We start from the raw sequence: 19919 nt of genomic DNA, 5'->3' as shown, positions 1-19919 counted from the left end.
CAACTTATCACTCAGGCAGACAAAAATAAAGGAAGAGGGAAAAAAATGCATCCCATAAAGAGAAGTCCAGATCAATTCAATACCGACTATGTGATTAATTCAGAACAAGGATAGACATAGACGAATTGACATCTGACATCAACTTGTCGCCCCGCCACCATTTACAGATTGTTTTCGTAAAGATATATATATAGAAAGCTTGGAAATTCAAAGTCTGGTCCGTCACGTATTCCATAGTTGTCTTTATCTCCCATTGTTGTCTAGTGTTCAAATTGTGCTTCGCCTTTTTCCTTTGTCTTCGATTAAAGGACTAGGGGGGGGACATGTTGCCATCACTCTGAATATAAATTCTATAATTATATTTATCGTATTAGACGGCCATCTAAAAGCTAATAGCGACGTCGTTTTGTTTTGCTTTTTGTCTTTTGTTTTTTTTAATGAGATGGAAGGTAGTTTACGTCTACGCTAAGCCATAGTGTTGATTGCCTTTTGATTCTAGCGGCTATATGAATTATTAGGTCTTGAGAACTTACGGAAAATGTTATGTTAAATTATTTGCTTCTTTAAGCAAAGTAAATTGGAACTATGGCCTGTGGCCTAGTGTCGTCCACGGCTCAATTACATGTGGAGTATAGAAAATTATGATTAATGGTACAAATAATATGGTTAAAATATAAAAAATTGATTATGATGGTTAGATATATGTCATAATTTTATTTGGTATGTTATATAACGGATTATTATAAAGATTTATCACAATATTTTAATATAATAAGGTTTCGTATTGAATCGATATATGTTGAATTTTAAATTTAAGACAAACGGGTTTATTGCTAATCGTAAATTATAGTTTTTTTTTTAATGTTAAAATGATTGAGGAAGTCCAAAGAAAAGGCTTAAGAAAAATAATAATAAAAAAGACAAAATAAAAGTAAAATAATTTTTTTTTCTTATGTTCATATTTTATTTTTTATTTTAAAAACTAAAAATTTCTATATAAAAAAAAATAATTTACCTTGTATTTAAAAAAAAAATTGTAAAATTTGCGATGGTAAAACATACATGTTGAGAATTTTTCGTGTGTGATCTCCATATATGATAAGTAGATGATCAAATCAACTCGACCACACACCATGAATATTTAATTTATTTGCTTCATAAATATTTCTTATTTTAAACTAGGCCGCCGGATCAGGGCGGGAACCAAGTGTTGGAGGTGGACTTGGTGGCCGGCTCTTGACCTAAAACTCTTTTAGAAGAATGGACTACAGCCTAACATTAATTCATATACAATGGCTGTTGCTCAGTGTCTACATGCATGCATCAGCATCTGTTGGGCACGATTACTAATTTTGAATTATTTTTGTTTTTTTATTATTATTATTATTATTTTATTTTTCTTGGTGTCAATTATTAGCCGCAATACTGCGACAGATTCCCACTTTCATTACCAACTTTTGTAGTTAATTAAAGAAAATTGTTATTAGTGAGCTAGCTGACCTTGGCACGTGAATGACGAAAGGGAAGGCCATGTTTTGTCCCACTGGTTTTGAAAATAATTTTTTGTTCCCTAAGAAAACAGGAAAACAGTTTTTGAAAAAAAAAAAAAAAAAACAGTTTTTTTATCTTAAAAAAAAATGTTTTTGGATAATATCTTTTAATTTTTTAATTATTTCACTTATTTTTTGAAAATTATTTTAGAAATAAGTTATAAAAATATAAAAACTAATTAAAAATCAAATATTATGGATAAAATATAGGTTAAGAATATTTTTAAGTTTTCAAATAGAGTTTTATTGTACAAAATATTAAAAATTTATTTTTCAAAATTTGTTTTTAGAAAACGGTTTCTAAATAAAATCTAATGGTATATTCCAAGAAAACACGACATAGTGAGTTTAATAATTTAGCAATAAAAATATTTTCATCTATTATTTTTTTGAAAGTACATAAAGGAAAGTATTGTGATTCTTACAAGAAATACCAAATCTTTTTAATATTTGATCATTTTTTTTCTTTCCTACCTATTATGAGTTTGATTTTGGATATCTTCTTAGATTATTTTTATTCTCTATATTATTTATCCTAATATGAGTTTCTTTAATAATGTTTTCTTGGGTTTCCAAATTATATAGGATGGTATTATGAAGGTTTTTTAAGTGGTAAAGTCATGTTTGGGTGATCAAATATAATATTATAGGATATGTGTTATTATTCTATTTATATTTGGTTAATAATGAAATAGGATAAAAATATTATAATATTTAAATCAAGATCTAATATATAAAATTGTTGAATTTTTAAATTTTAATATTATTGGAAAAAATAAATTTACTTGTTAAAAAAATTGTGGAAGGGTTTGTTAAATACCAATGAAACTTCTTTTTTGAAAATCCGAACATGGAGAATTAATATATTTTCTATTTGAAAAATGTATCGTCGATCAATTGGTTTCACATGTATATTTATATTATTACACTTTAATCACATTTATTTATATCATTATTTAATAATCTAAATTTAACCACAATTAGATGAAAAGTTGGATTCAATAGTCTAATATTTTCTAAAAATTTATTATTAGAATTATTATTTTTATTCTAATTTTTATTACCCGTTAGATATAATATTCGAGATCCTACTTGAAATAATATCTAATATATTATATTTATAGTCAACCATAAAGATAGGATAAGATGAGATATTCTACCTCATGTTTCCATTAGTCTATCCTATTTTAAACCAATTATGACATAGAAGAAGGAATAAGGTAAATTATCCAACATTTTTTTATATCATCTTTTCAACCAAATTTTAGATAAGGGATGATCCATAACATATATTCATTTCCTTAATTTTTGATTTTTCTTTTTTTATATTACTCATATTTCAAAACAAAAGAGTTTAATTAAAATTAAGCTTTTGGTTTAAAAAAAATGTATAATATAACAAATGAGACAAATTCGAAATGAGAAAGTTTGATGCTTTAATATGAACTTTAGCACTCACAGTGGGTTATTTCGAAATGAAGACAAATTCAAAAAAAAAAAAAATCTATTTCGAAATAGAAGTGGGAATCAATAGGCTACGGTTAGCAAATTTGAAAATGTGGGCTTTTCGAAATAGAAATTTTTGCTTTAAAATTGAGATTTTTGAACTTCAAAAGGTGAATTCGAAATTTGCCCAATTTAGAAATGATTTTTATTCATTTCGAAATGAGGTGTTTAAAATGTTTTTGTATACAGTGAGTCATTTCGAAATAAGGTAGCTTTCGAATTCAATGGTTAGATTTTAAAATGAACATTTTTTTACCATCAGTTAACGAATTCAAAATAAGGTTATTTTTAAATTCAATAGTTAAATTTCAAAATGACTTTTCTTAACCAAAATCCAATTCAAAATACCTAATTTATATTTCAAGCTCATTCCGAAATCACACAAACTCCTTTACAAACGGTCGTTTCCACTTCCAAATCACTTCATCTCCTTTCCCCCTTGTTTCTTCTTTCCTTGTTCATCGTTCTAGCTTCCATTGAAGGCGATTTTAGGGTTTCTTCGTGAGTTTGTCGCATTCTAGGTACGCATTACACTCATACTTGTTTCTTGTTTATTTTTCATGGCTTTTTCTTGATCTTTATGGTTTCGTTGTATGGTGTTGCTCCATATAAAATGCAATGTTACCCAACTCTCATCAAGATGCGGTTTAAAAAAAAATGTATAATATAACAAATTTACACAATCATTTAATACATAAAAAATCCCCGTATATATTTTTTATATAATATAATTTAATATTATTACTTAATAACACATGTAATATTTTTATTTGTAAAATTTTAAACATTTAATCATGAAATTATTGTGTAAAATTAAAAATTAAAAATTTATATATTAGAATTTAAATTGTGGAAAGATGTTCAAATAATATTAAACAAGAGAATATTTTCATATATTTTTTTTAATATCAAATATTGGGATGTCATATATTCTTTATTGTTTTAAAAAATATCATCAATGCAATATATTTTTTTAATTATTTTTTACAAATTAAATATAGATTTAGTATAACATCTCATTATAAAAAATGTGTTATAATGGTCAAAAGGAAGTTACAAGATTAAGTTTATGTGGTAGCGAAGTAACAAGAAATTTAGATGAACAGTCTTGTCGTTACAGGGGGCCCAATCTGAATTCGACTCATCCCTTCGTTCTCAACACAAAGAACAGATTTCTATGTGTCCTTAATTGGGCCCAGAGAGCTATATTACGCTGGGCCCAATCCAATTGGGACGACTCAGCCCGTGTCCAATACTGAGAGGTAGAGAGATGTCTCTCGTAGCGAAGGATACACAGGCTCACATGCAAACGTGCGTTCATTTTTATCATTTTGGACCTCATGGAAACGTCCATTCATTTTGATACTTTTACGTCCCGTTTGGATTGAGAGGCTAAGGTTATGTTTTTGCAATTGTCTTTTAAAATACCTTTTTCTTCTCCTAGGAAAAAAATCATGTTTGATAATTAAAAAATAAAAACTAAGGGTCTGTTTGTTTAGTGTTTTCAAGAACTGTTTTCTGTTCTTGAAAACAAAAAACACCAAAAACTCGTTTGGTTGAGAGAGTGATTTTTGTTTTTGTTGTTTCCCGTGTTCTCAAAATGACACTGTTTAGAGAACAACAAAATCTTATTTTCCCCCTTTTTTTACTGTTCACAGAACAAAATTAAACCAAAAAAAACAATCTGTTTCCCGTGTTTTTTTTTTCTTCCCGTTTTCATCTCTTCTCCAGCACAGTGGCTCGCCTCTTCTTGTTTCTCAGTTTTGATTCAAGGTTCGTGAAATTTAAATCCAATCGCACAATAGCAAAGAGACCCCTAAAACGGATCCAGAAAACGCAGGGATTTTTGGTTTTCCTTGGGGTTTTTGCTTGGATTTTCTCGGAAATCAAACGAGGATGAATTTTCCCGGAAATCGAATGGGGGATGGGTTTTCTTGGGAATCAAACGGGGGTTGCAGGGTTTTTGCTTGGATTTTCTCGGAAATCAAACGAGGATGAATTTTCCCGGAAATCGAATGGGGGATGGATTTTCTTAGGAATCAAACAGGGGTTGCAGGGTTTTTGCTTGGATTTTCTCGGAAATCAAACGAGGATGAATTTTCCTGGAAATCGAATGGGGGATGGATTTTCTTGGGAATCAAACGGGGGTTGCAAAAAAAAAAATAATAATAATAACATGATTAGATTAGTACCTGTGAGGATTGAGAGTGGCAGAGGAAAATAGGGCCTTTTACGGATTCTCTCGGCTGGAGGGCAACTTAGAAAAGGGCTTCTTGATGCCCGATGAGAGAAGTGAGTGGGTGGCATTTTGAATTTTAGATTTAGTAGAGATAAAAAAAAATTAACATCATGAGAACAATTTTATCTCAACTTAATAAAATATGCTATAATTTTTAATAAAGTTAAAGATTAAATAAAAAAATATTAATAAAAATAATTTTATTATGTTTGATTTATTTTAAAAAAATATAAAAAATATTTTTATTTTTAAATTAATAAAATAAATAATTTTTTTAATTTAAATGAACTATATATCTAAAAATTATTTATAAATTTATAATATAAAATTACTTGAAGAAAATATTTTATTAATTAGAAAAGAAAAAAAAAATCTTTCAAACATGTTTTTTGTTTTATTTGTTCTAAATTTTTTTTTTTATTAACTCAACCAAACATGTTTTTTTGTTTTTGAGAACAAAAACTGTTTTTCAAAATTCAGTTCCCAAACACAATTTTTTTTTAAAAAACACCAAAAACTGTTCTTAAAAACTGTTCACAAAAATTGTTTTCCAGAACAGTTTTCAAAAACAGCAACCAAACAGGCCCTAATTCTTTGTTCTTAAAAACCAAAAATAGTATTTTAAAATAATATTTTTTTAAATTGGTCCACTTATTTTTCTAATTTTTTTTCACCTACTCTTTTAAAAAATAATTATATAATTATGGATAATGATTAAAATAAATAAAAATTTATATTATTAAAATATATTTTAAAACATAAAAAAATTTAATATTTAAGTTCTTAAATAAACTTTTATTTTACAAAATATTAAAGAATAGTCTAAAAGTCACTTTCTAAACTCAACAAAAGGTTTTATATTTGTTAATTTAATTTTATTAAAAAAATTATGACTTAGAAAAAACTTAATATGGAAGTAATAATATTACAAGTTATATGTTTAAGAAAATTTTTATAATATCAATATTATCCCTTTTAACTTCAAATTAAAGCAAAAATGAAATGCAAATCCACATAAGACCTTAATCATCATGAAAAACCCAATCATTCTTAGAGTACGTGTGCATTTGATAAACCAACTTAATAACTCAAAGTGATTTAATAACTTAATTTAAGTCATTAAATTAAATATGCTTAGTAAAATAATTTAATAATATGACTTAAAGTCAAAAACAACAATTAACTTATTATTAAGTCCACATTTTCATTTTACTTTTTTACTACAATTTATCTTAGTTCCTCCATAATCTATTTCATTACTTAATGATCTCCACTGTTATTTAACCTCATTTGTCTTATCATTAAAATAAATTTTATCAAACAACTTTAATATTTAAAGTAATAATTTTAAGTCAATAATCTAAATATAATTTAACTTAAAGTCATCTTAAACCATTAAAGTATTAAGTTTTACTAAACGTCCTTATGTCTAACAATATTTCCATTCAAAATATTTTTACCAAAAGCCTTTTGTGGCTCAAAACATAAGTCAAGAATTAATGCATAAAACCACACATTTTACCTCTCCTTTTGTAAAATGGTGACCGGAGAAATAAAATAATTAGGAGAACAATGCAAAATTTCTCTCTATATTTCTCAGTACATTTCACTTTTAGTGTCGAAGAGATTTTATACATAGAAGAAAAAAAAAAACTATTCTAAGAAATTGTTGACCTCGTTGATATTTACATTGCCACAGTTCGAAATCCTTGCCATTCATACTTTCCAAATCACAATTATACCATACCTAAAATGATTATTCCAAAATCACGACTATACCATATGCCTAAATGATCTGTTTTCCCTTAATACTCCCCCTCAAGTTGGAGTGTGAATGTCAAGAACCCCCAACTTGTTAAGATGAAATTTGAAAGCTATTTGTCCCAACGATTTTGTGAATATGTCGACAACTTGTTTCCCGATTTGCACATAAACAGTTTCAATTTCACCGTTTTGAATTCGTTTACGGATTGTATGGCAATCCAGCTTAATGTGTTTAGTACGTTCATGATATACCAGATTTGTTGTGATGTATATGGTTGCTTGATTGTCACAAAACAACCTAGCAAGTTCATGGTGATAAACATGTAAGTCTTGAAGCAAATATCTTAGCTAAGTAAGTTTGCATGTGATTGCTACCATTGACCCATATTTGGCCTTTGTTAAAAATTTAGACATTGTTGTTTGTTTTTTGATTTTCCGAGACACGAGTGCTTTGCCAAGAAATATATAGTACCTTATGACTAACCTTCGCGTAGTTAGGCATCTAGCCTAATCCGCATCACAATAGCCAACTAATTTCAATCGGTTATGTGACGGGAAGAATAGTCCTTTCCTTGGTGCATCTTTTAGGTATCGAATGATGTGATGTATGGCATTGAGATGTGGTCTTCTTGGTTGTTGCATAAACTGACTCAAAGTGGATACTAAATATGTGATTTATGGTCTTATGATGGTAAGATAAATTAATTTTCCAACTATCCTGCGATAATGAGTTGGGTCTTTAAGAAGATCACCATCAGTTGGAGTTAGCTTCAAATTTTCTTCCATTGGGAATTTGGCAGGCCTCACACCAAGTAAACCGACTTTTTCTAATATATCCAAAGTATATTTTCGTTGGCAAATGAAAATTCCAGGTTTAGAGCATGCAACTTCAACCCCAAGAAAATACTTCAAAGGTCTAAAATCCTTTATCCGAAAACAAGTGCTTAGATGCTTCTTAAGGTCACTAATCACCTTTTCATTGCTCCCTATTATAATCATGTTGTCAACATATAGTAATATGGCAGTGAAAGAATCACCATGAACCTTAGTGAATAAAGAATAGTATGCCCTTGATTATTTGAAACCAACGTCTTAGATTGCAGAAGAAAACTTATTAAACCAACTTCAAGAGGCTTGCTTGAGGCCATATAAAGATTTATTGAGTCTACATACAACTTGCTCCACTTTACAATGAAAACCAAGTGGGGAATGCATGTAAACTTCCTCAGAGAGTTTCTCTTGCATAAAAGCATTTTGAACGTCCATTTGATAGAGACCCAAATTTCAAACAATGGCAATAGTCAAGAAGCAACGCACAGTGATTAGTTTGGCAACTAAGACAAAAGTTTCCTTGTAGTTGATGTCTTCACGTTGTGTAAACCCTTTGGCAACCAGTCAGGCTTTGTAACGCTCGACAATTCCATCAAAGTTATACTTAATTTTGAATATCTAAGAAGAAGAGGGACCATGGTCCATGTATTGTTGTATGTAAGAGCACGAAGTTCAGTTTGCATTGTTTCAACCCACTTAGGATCTTGTCGGGCCTACTCATAAGATGTTGGTTCTACCAAGTGAAAAATATTATGCACAAATTTGTAATGAGTAGTGGAGAAGTTAGAGTAAGTGACATACCAATTGAGAAGGTATTATATACTTGACGTGGAAGGAGTGATTGTTCCTTGGTCAAGCAACAAGGCATGGTTGACTTGGTAGTCTCTAAGATGAGTTGAGGTCTTAGTGGATTGAGTAGAGCGATGAAATGGGGGCTGATGTTGTGGTGAAATTTGTGTGGATTCAATAGGAATGGAACTTTCCATAGATAATGGGGGTTTGACTTGGGAAAGTGATGAAATATAATCAAGAGAGTTAACCATGGCTAAGGGCGTAAAGGTCGTGACTTCATCAAGTGGTATGGGTAAAACAGGATAATCAAATTGACTTTCAAGTGGTGAGATTGAAAAGAGAAAGATGTGTTCATGAAAAACAACATCTTGAAAGGTGAAAATTTTCTTAGTATCAAGATCATACACACAATATCCTTTTTGCCCAAGGGGATAGCAAAAAAAATTGCAACGACGAGCACGCATGTCAAATTTATGCATGGGTGTGAGGTTGGTTGCATGTCATAAACATCTAAAAATGCGAATATGAGAGTAAGTAGGTGACTTTCCATGTAAAATTTCATATGGTGACTTGTGAGACAACAAAGGTGTAGGTAGACGATTAATGAGATAGCAAGTTGTTTGGACACTATCTCCTTAAAACTCTATAGGCAAATTTGCTTGAAAGCGAAGGGCACGTCCCACATTTAAGAGATGACGATATTTGCACTTTGCAACCCATTTTATTAAGGTGTGTATGTGCAAGAATGTTGAAAAATAGTGTCATGACTATCAAAAAAAGAACGTATAAAGGTGAATTTATTCTCATTATCAGTACGTACAACCTTGATATCACAGTAAATTAATTGAGTTTTAACCCAAAAGAAAAATGATTTCATCAATGATTATGTTTCAAATGTAAAACTCATGAGATGAATCCAAGTAAAACAAGAAAAGTCTTTCACAATAGTTAAAAAATATTGTGCCCCATAATGAAATTGGACTTTATGAGGTCCCCAAATATCACAATGAATTAAATCAACAGGTGCATTAGATGAGATTGAACTATGGGAAAAGAATAAACGTGTTTGTCTAGCTAAATGACAAATGTCACAAACATGTTGAGAATCAAAAATTATTTTTGGAATAGTCTTGGATAAAGTTTAAAGAGGTGCAGATGATGGATGTTTTACTCATTAATGCCATAGTTTAAAGGTATAGTTAACACTGTGAGCAAAGTGAAGATTCTGGTTGGATGTGAGATAGTACAACCCATTATGTTGCTTGCCTAGGCCAATCATCTTCTTTGTAGACACATCTTGTACCACACAAAAATCAAGGTAAAATGTCACATTACATCTCAATGCTTGAGTAAACTTGCTAATTGACAACAAAATAAACTCGAAATTTTGGAACATACAACACCCCCCATGAAGAATCAAGTCAAATGATAACTCAATAGACCTAGTTGATTTGATTTGATTTCAACTTGACCAGCATTAGGTAATTCCACAAAATCATGATTAATATTCAATTTATTTTGTGACAGTGATAGACTAAGATATGTGATTGGTAGCACCACTATCCACAATCCAATGTAAAGTTGAATGTGAACCATATTGAGCATTATTGCAAGTGAATCTTATTATACCTAATGTAGTTGCCCCTGTAGTTGGTCATTTGATTGGTTCCACTATGTTAGTGGGAATGTTGTGTGCAACTGGTTTCTTTGGCTTCACATTTTTGCCATGCAATTTGTGACCAACTGGAAACCCATGTAAATAAAAACAACAATCAACAAGGTGGCTGTTTCGATCACAATAGCTGCACTTGAGTTACTTTCTTAAAGTCTCATTTTCTTACATCGTGAAAGGTTGACTTGTGTCATCTGATGCAAATTAGTTAGTTGCATTGCATGATGACCGGTGTTGGGCTCGCGAAAGAGACTACATCAGTTTTCCTTTCTTGTTGAAGCACCAAAGCATGGGCCTTGCATGTGTCTGAGTGGCATAGGATTCATTCAGTCCCATAAGGAACTGCACGACTCTTTCATTTTCTTCTCGTTTGGCAAGGTCATTCAGTCCACCACAAGTGCGAGGTAGGGGATCATGATATGAGGCCAATTCATCCCAAAGTGCTTTCATCTTGGTATAATAAACAGAAATAAATTGTTGTTCCTATCTATGTTCAATAATTTCTTATCAAATTTGATAAATTCTGGGGTCATTTCCTTGTGAGAATCTCTCTTTGAGATCGTCGTCTCAACGTAAATAACACTATTGGCTATGTCGGGATGGACTGAGTTCAGGATCCATGACAGCACCATGTCATTGCATCGCCGCTAGATGGGAAACTTTAGATCTGTAGATGTTGGTGCCTCAATGGATCCATTGATGAATCCGATCTTATTCTTTGTGCTAAGATTGATACGCATGACACAACTCCATTACCCATAGTTATAACCTTCAAGGAGTTTGGAGATTAAAACAATTCCTAGATGGTCTGAGTAATGTAAAACAAAAGAATCCGAAACATCAATCTAAAGCAAGCTTAGGTTTCAAGAGTCACCAAGATCGGTGCTCTGGAGAAATAAAATAATTGGGTGAACAATGCAAAATCTCTCTCTGTATTTCTCTATACATTTCACTTTCAGTGTTATAGGGATTTTATACATAGAAGAAAATATATATATATATTCTAAGAAATTGTTGACTTCTTTGATATTTACATTGCTACGGTCCGGATTCCTTGCCATTCATACCTTCCAAATCACAATTATACCATACTAGGAATAATTCTTCCAAAATCATGATTATACCATATACCAAAATGATTTGTTTTCCATCTTGTAAGTAGATAAAATAAAGTGGTGTTTGAATTAATTTATTACAAGCTACATTCATGGTTATTCTATTACTAGGTAAATTTTGATTTTTCTTTGCGACCTAGTGTTTTAACATTCCTATGAGGTCAACATTTTCTTTCAAATGTGAGTTAGGTTGGGTTTTCTGCCATGAAATCTAGGCCGAAGAACCCTTCGCCTTTTTTTTTCAAGCTCTTCACCTCTCAGTGAAAAGAGAAAAAAAAAAGTGAAGAACTTTTTTTTTCACATAATGATGAAAAAGTCAATTTTTATAAATATTTTGAAAGTTGAATTTTATAGATATATTAGAGTATATAGATATTTTTATGAATATTTTGGTAATTGAAATTTACGGATATATCGAAAAATATTGATACAAATATTGATGGAATAAAAATTAATAGAAATATTAAATCCAAGCCACATTTTCTTAAGTCCAAGTGATCTTTTCATAGTCTCTTGCTCTCAATCCAATAGAGGGATTGAATTGATTATACAAACACGAGTTTAATTAGTCGATTTATTAGAGAACAAGGAAAAGTATTATGTAAATGAGCGAATAAATTCACTTCTAATAAAATTTCAAAAAATAACAAAATAAAAAAACCGTATATATTCAAATTGTTTTTTTTTTAATATTTATAAAATTATGTTTTATATTTAATTATTATAAAAATATATCTAATAATAGCCTGTGAAAATTTACTACTAAAAAAAGTTTGGTCCAGTTGTCCCGTTGCCTGACGACCCCTTGGTGCTGTGGTCTGGTCGAGTAACAAGAAGCAATCCCGCATGGAACTCCGAAATTTCCCAAAGTATCGTATCGGACACCCTCGACACGCGGACACTTTCAACACAGCCCATGTTTTACAGAGCTAGCAGTTCATGTATGGGGCTGCATTTATTTGTTCATTAGAATATCATTTGCTCTCATCCGGTAGTGAACTTAGTTTGAAGACTTTGAATTACTTTATTTTGTTGGATGTGTATCATATATGATATATCATAGGTTTTGGGGAACTGAACTGCGGTGGCATGGATCACGTGGATGAGCCCCACTTGGGATTTAGTTAATGGGCCACATTGGGCCGGTCCGACCAGACGAATCAGCCGGCCCTAGGTCTTGAATCTTAATTAATAGTAAGACATCACGTTAGGGTATCATTTTATTTAAAATTTTAATTTATTAAAACCCGTTTTAAGTGATTTTGAAAGAGACTTAAAGCATGTGGGATAAATCAACTTATTAATTTGATATTATTTAATAGCTTAATTTAAATCATTAAATATACTTAATTATAATTTAAAGTTATTTTAACATTAATTATCAAGTCAATATAATTAACTTATTGTTAATCTCAAATCTTTTTTACCCCATTTATTCATACTAGTGATAACATATTTTAGAATTATGACATTCATGATTTATTTTTTATAATATAAATATTTTATAGTTATATTATATATTTACAATATTTTAAATATAAACATTTTATTAATAAATTTATTATTTAAAATTAATAAAAATAAATATGAGTTAAAATCAATGAGGATAAATAAAAATTAAGCTTAATGAGGATAAATATATAAATTTATATTTTAGAGTAAATTTTAAGTTTACTTTATTAAACAACTTTAATATTTATAGTTGAAAGTTAAATAATAAATTTTAAGTTAAAAACTTAATGAATGTTTGGTAAATGAAATTAATAACTTAAAATGACTTAATAAATTAATTTAAGTGTGTTTGATAAAATAACTTAATGGTGTGATTTAAAATAAAAAACATTTTTAAATAAAAATGATTAACTTATTCTTAAATACAAATCTTTATTTTACCTTTACCCTCGTTTACTCTAGATACATTCATGATCTCGTTGTTACTATCTCTTTTACATAATTTATGAGGATAAATATATTAATTTAATGGTTTAGAATAAATTTTAAGTTAATTTTACAAACAATCTTAATACTTAAAGTAATAAGTTTTAAGTCAACAATTTAAGTATAATTTAACTTAAAACCAACTTAAGTCATTAAATAATAAGGATTAAGTTTTACCAAACACTCCCTTAAAAATAATTTAACTTAAAATATAATAAATATTAAGTTGTATCAAACATTTACTAAAAAAGTTTCTAATCCTTTTAACCATAATTAATTATGTTTAATTAAAATTATTTTTAATGGAAACACTATTATGTTAATAAAAGCAATAAAAATATTTTAAGTGGAATTGTTATAAGGTCATGAATAGAAATCTCAACGATATTAGACCAAATAACAAATGATGTAGATGTAACATATGAAGATAAGATACATGGAAATAAAGGATTTTACAAGGCTATAGTTCTTCACTTTATTATATGCTCTTAACGCTGAAAAGCTAAGATACATGGAAATAAAGCATTGTTATTGCAATGCTTATATGTCACTCTTGAGGGATTCTTCATTTGTATCATTTTCACTAGACACATCCCAAGGTTTTTCTCCAGAAAAGTTGATAGAGTACTTCGGCTGTTTGTTTGGAAAGAAAAGCCCAAAATGTTTCTCCAACTGCGGCTCCTTCTTGTTCTCATCAAACATGGCAAAGAGGTAAGTCTCTATGGCTCTTCCTGGCCTCTTCGGAGTCCCGCCTTTGACGTGGCGGATCAAATTCGAATTATAAGTCCTTGCATTATCAACCGTAGTCCCAAATCCCCCGGCAGACGGCCAGCCACTCTCCGACAGCACCACCTCCAACGACGCCCCTCCGGCCCTCTCCAGAGCCGAGTACAGAGCATCTAGCATGGCATCGAACAGATTCTTATACCCGCGCTGGCCGTCCCATACAACAACTGAATTTGCAGTGAACAAAGCGTAGGGAAGAGATATGTCCTTGGGGTTGCCTGAGTAGCTGAAATAAGGGTATATATTCGCCAGAAGCGGCGACTTATTGTCTACCAGGAAGCGGATGATGGGATCCAAATAACCCCTCACATCTCCCCGGAAAGCGCCTTGAGATGGAGGGTAGGAGTTGCCCAGAAGTGTTAAGTCGATTGCGGTGGAGACCTTGACTCGGTCCTGGAGGCCTGCTGATGCGAGTGCTGCTCGTATGTTTCGCATGGCCGGCAGAACAAACTGCGCAAACCGTGATGTGCCTCCATTGACGGGACTCACTTCGTTCCCGACTGCGATGTACCGGAAACTGACGCCGGGCCAGTAGTTCCTCACATTTCTTTGAACCCATGACTGTGCTTGGGAAGGGTTGGTGGCGAGGCCTTGGAGGTCCGAGTTTGGGACACCCAGCATGAGTTGAATGTTGGAGCCCCTAAGGGCTTGAAGAGCTGCTTGATTTGGATCGTAGATTCTCATGCGGTCGATGTTGCGAGATTTATACAGAGCTACCACTTGTGATGCTGGTGGTAGATTGTTGCCTAGCATTCCATAGCATACACCCACTGATTTCACTCCTGCAACATTGAAAAGAATCCATTTATTCCAAGATAAGTTATATACGTACTACGTAGTGAGAGAGAACGAGAGAGAGAAAGAGAAAGAGGGAGAGGGGGAGAGAGGGAAGAGAGACCTGTTATCTGAAGGGTTGCCAATAAAAACCCGAGAAGAAGCACCATTGCAGCCATTGAAGAACTTCTACTAGTTCTAAGAGCAAGTGTACATCTTCTCCCCACCATCTGAGCTCCTTATATAGAGATATGTAGGGAGCTGTTTGTCCTTTATTAATAAAATAAGATGTACCTTTCCAATTTCAAAACAAGTGATTAATCTTGTTGCCACGTCCATTTACCCATTCAACTCGTGCTTATCTCTGCCAATAATTCACTCTCAAAATGTCAATTTCTTGAGCTTGTGGAACTCTGGCTTTTTCAAAAATCAATCCCAGTGGCCAGCTCATGGATTTTCCATGCAGCGAATTGGTCGTGGAAGAACACACGCGCTGCCTACATTAGTCACTGTCTCGGTTCCTTTTGCTTTTTCCTAGTCTTGCAAGTGGAAATGCCCCCAACTCCAATGTAACCATTCTTACATTTTAATTTTTATGGCCGGGATCATATATCCCATGCGTACCCATAAGATGCTCCTCCATGGACCTTCTTATTTCACACCCTCCGATCAAACTGATCGATTGGAATTGGGCTGGCTCTCTGTCCAATAGACCTTCACAATTTTAAAAACCATACATCATGAAGTTAATATAATTCGTGATGCAATTTATAAAGAAATACTTGTGTAGACATTTGTTGGTCGATCCAACGAGAAGAATCTATTGTCTGTATATATACGGTATAATAAATTTCTTCCTTTATTAATATATTCTAAACTTCGATTTAAAAGTTTTAGTGCCCAACTTGTAGACCTAGGTCTATGATATTAATCAACATATATAACATTAACATATAGTAGGCGAAGCATAGGACAAGAAATCACGTGGGGCGACCAGCCATCTCATTATCCATTCAAATTTTTATTTTGGTGGCCATGTTCATAAATGCTATTTATTACTCTCCAAGTCTCATCATCCCGGCGGCTCCAGACTTAGATTAATTTGGACACGTTTCTCTAGTAACGTTGCTTTTCTTGTAAGAAAAAGGAGGATAGACTGACTTTATAGCGTAGGAGTGTTCCAACTTGCAATAGACTTTTCCTTTATGCAGCCTATAATGAATTGTGGGTCAAAATGACCCTTTTGAACCAAATAAAATGTCGGTCATGGGCATGTGACACTGTTGTTAAAACTTGTCATTTTCTATTTTTTAAAATAATTTAAAACCTTTAAAAATTAGAAATCACAATTTTAATATTGTTCTAACATAAAAAATAAAAATAAAAAGATAGTACTACAACAAGTTGAATATCTTCTGCTTCAATTCAGCAGCGATTACCTTCTGTTTGGCCAAGGAACGCCTGCGAAACAAAGGATACCTAGAGAGGATCTCAAGAATCCCTCTCCAATGGCTAAGTCAATGTCTACTTCATAGAAGAGAAAGATCGGAGAGAAAAAAGAGAGAGCCACCTGTAATACACCTTTTCCCTAGTTTAGTGTTAATCTGTAGGATGAAATGGGCCTACTCCAAATGTTGGATTGGAGCTTGCTTTATCATTAATGTATGAACCATGGGCTACAATGGGCCCCCAAAAATATGGTTTTTAAATATTTGCTAGAATAATAATTTTTAAATTTGTACTAAAGTTGCAATTTCAAGATATGAATTCTTTTTTTTGAAAAATAGAAGATGAGATATGTGACAAAAAGGAGTCATTTTAAATATTTGTTACTAAAGTAGTCTTTGAACCCAAACTAGCTTGGAATTATATCTGTGTGATAAAAGAAGCACAGTGGCTCATATGACGTGATCGTGGCCAAAAACAATGAAAGATCTTTTGAAAAGATGTGTATGGTACATATTTTTTCTATAGGACAGGCAACTCAATATTCACCAATTTTCAATTTATGGTACTAATTTTGAAATTCATTATAGAAGATTTGATTTCCAAATAGTTATATTAAATATATCCTCATTTAATGGACTACTAAAAATGTTTTTTTTTCCTATATATGAAAGTTCAAAATAAATTCTATGGGCCTAAATGTATGGGCAAAAATAGCATCTCAGACGAGCTCACCAATGCTAATGATTAATATGTTAGGCCCACTCCACATATCTCTGCTGAGTTCGGCCCACGAGAAACAAAAGACTGAACTTTGAGTTGATGTGTACACAAAGCCCAGCCCAGAAAACAAAACACTTCTCTTTGGGTGAAGCCCAAACGGATCAGTCCAAGTTCAGTATGGGCTCCCCATATTCCATACTTTGGAATTTCTTATCTGAAAAGGGGCATTTTCCATTTTTTTCCTTCCTGGTTAAATTTATGAAATTAACAGATTTCTAAAATATTTTTCTAAAAGTTACTTAGAGTGTGTTTGATAATAATTATATAACATGTTTCTAATATTTATAACACTTAAACAATAAAAATTTTCAAGTATTAAAAATATTAAAAACGTTTCCTAAAATCATTGTCGAACGGACTTTTATGCATTATATGTCTTAAGGGAGAAACACCACAAGAAGCATATTTGAAAAACTTATGATATGGATATGTTTGGTAACTTTTTTCAAAAATAGTTTTTGAAAAATTCTAATTGGGATAAAGTTTTTTACCTAATATATCGTTTATTTATATATTTGAAAAAGTACAATAATAGATGCTTTTGCTTGAAGGAAAAGTACAAATTATTTTTTTATTTTATTTTTTAAAATTTCAAAATTATGCTTTATTTATTATAAAACAGTTTTAAATTCCGCCAATTCTTCCACCATCCAACCGAATCCGATATATTTTTTTCATAATAAAAAATAAAAATTAATTTGGAGGAGAATGATATGCCGTTGAGACTGGGGCTATAGTTGTAGTTTAAGCTTAAATTACAAAGCATGATAGAGAATTTCCACCACTTTTTGCTGAAGTAGAAAGATCGGAGAGTCACATCAACCTTATCCAAATTCCAGTAATATCCGAGGTTGTGAGAGGTTTGAAAATTTATTACCCCAACATGTAGGGACACTGTCCCAAAAAAATTGAAAATTAATAATAAAAATAAATAAATAAATAAAACAGAGACATGTCATGCACGGCAAAAGCCGTTGCATTTGAAAAAAAAGTCTACCATCCTTCTAAGTTCTAACCCTTCTACCTTTTATTTATTTATTTATTTTTTTCAGTCATTGTTTTTTTTTTTAAATGACAACCAAAACTAGAAAACGATTGGATTATAATTTGTAAGGATTTATATTATTTTTTACAAAATTAAAAAAATATTTATATTATTTTGAGTTATTTTTTTTTGGATAATATTTTATTGTTAATTTTTATTTTTATTATGTTTTTTAATATTTACGTTGCTTATTAAATAATTATTTATATTATTTATGATTAAAATATTAGTTAAATTAATATATTTTTGTTATATTTAATGTATGTGATTATTATTAGATAAATTCAATACAACCCCTAAAGTCACATTTGCCTTTTATTTTATTAATTATCGATTTTATTTTTCCCTTTATTTATTTATTTATTTTTCGCGTCAGTGGCGTAGAGCTGAGGGAAAAAACAAGAAGGCTAGAAGGAGATATGTACAATGACCAACAACCCCTTTATAATCATTTTTGTATCCTTCCTCAATCGTATCGAATGCTACATCACTTTCACTTAAAAGCGCGTGAAATTTTCTTTTCCCTTTCCCTTGGCTTTTTTTTGCCCTTTTCAGGAATCTTTGTCATACCGTGTCCACAGCCCAATGATGAAATTTTCAATAATCTTATTTTATGAAAAATAAAAAATGATCCTTATAAAAAATATTTTGTATTATTAAATTTTTAATATTAAATAATAAGGGCTAGTTTTACTTATTATTTTTAATATTAAAATTAAATATAATTAGTCACCATTATTTTGCTTTTTTCTCATAATAAAAAAAAATATTTAAAATTTTATACTATGCTATATTCAAATTTTTACATGACACTAGGATGGTCAAATGTTGATGACATATTGATATCTTTTATTTCAATGTACACATCTTAAATTACAAATATTTCGATAAAATATTTAAAAATTATCGGATTTCATCATCAACCAATCTATGAAATTACAAATTCAATTTTGATTGGATATCATTGTCATTACCTTGTAATAGTTAAAAAGTCGATTTATACTCCTATAAGTTAAATCAGAATTTGACATCTTATATCAATGATTGTGGTGTAAATGGGTTGCATTTGGTAAATCAAGTAAAATATTTATTTAAATTGGAAAAATATTTGTAGTAAATATTTCATAGCATGATTAATGATGTTATAAACGAAATAAGGAAAAAATATATTATAATGAATGTGTCAAATTGGGGGCTTTGTATACGTATTATGTTAATTAATATATATTTTAAATATTTGTATATAATATGATATGAATTAAAAGAAAGATGCCATGTCACAAACATGCAAATATTCTTAAAATTTAAAAATGAATTTAATAAGACAAAAAAGCTAAGTCACATGAATTAATGTAAGAAATAGAAAAAGATTATTATTCAAATCAATTGAAGAAATAAATAAGAGGATTGCTTGATGAAAATTACAATAAAATTAAAGAAAGTTGTATTACTCATTAATTAGAATCCCCATTAAGGGAGATAATAAAGAAAAAAACACATTCCATATTTGGCAAAAGTTAATAGCATTTATGACAAAAAGAGTAACATTAATTATTAAAGAAAAAAGGTTAAAAAAAAAAAAAAAAAAAAAGAGAAAGGAAAAGCACATTCCACGTTTGGCACCATGGCCGCCGCCACGCGACAGGGACGCGCGTTGTGTGACACTCCCAAAATATGT

At 30.7% G+C, this 19919-nt stretch overlaps 1 protein-coding gene across 1 annotated transcript; it reads right to left on the bottom strand.

Annotated features, from left to right (window-relative positions):
- Positions 1-13816: 13816 nt before the first annotated feature.
- On the bottom strand, positions 13817-15192 carry LOC100232986 (class I beta-1,3-glucanase). The gene is made up of 2 exons (NM_001280967.2): positions 15092-15192; positions 13817-14975 (listed from the first exon to the last, which is right to left on the bottom strand). The coding sequence occupies exons 1-2, from the start codon at positions 15144-15146 to the stop codon at positions 13948-13950; spliced, it is 1083 nt and encodes a 360-aa protein (NP_001267896.2). The 5' UTR covers positions 15147-15192; the 3' UTR covers positions 13817-13947.
- Positions 15193-19919: the final 4727 nt, after the last annotated feature.

The sequence above is a fragment of the Vitis vinifera genome, chromosome 5, assembly GCF_030704535.1.
Source record: "Vitis vinifera cultivar Pinot Noir 40024 chromosome 5, ASM3070453v1".
Taxonomy (NCBI): Eukaryota; Viridiplantae; Streptophyta; class Magnoliopsida; order Vitales; family Vitaceae; genus Vitis; species Vitis vinifera.
Note: the sequence above shows the minus strand (reverse complement) of the source record. Positions and strands in the feature narration are given on the sequence as shown.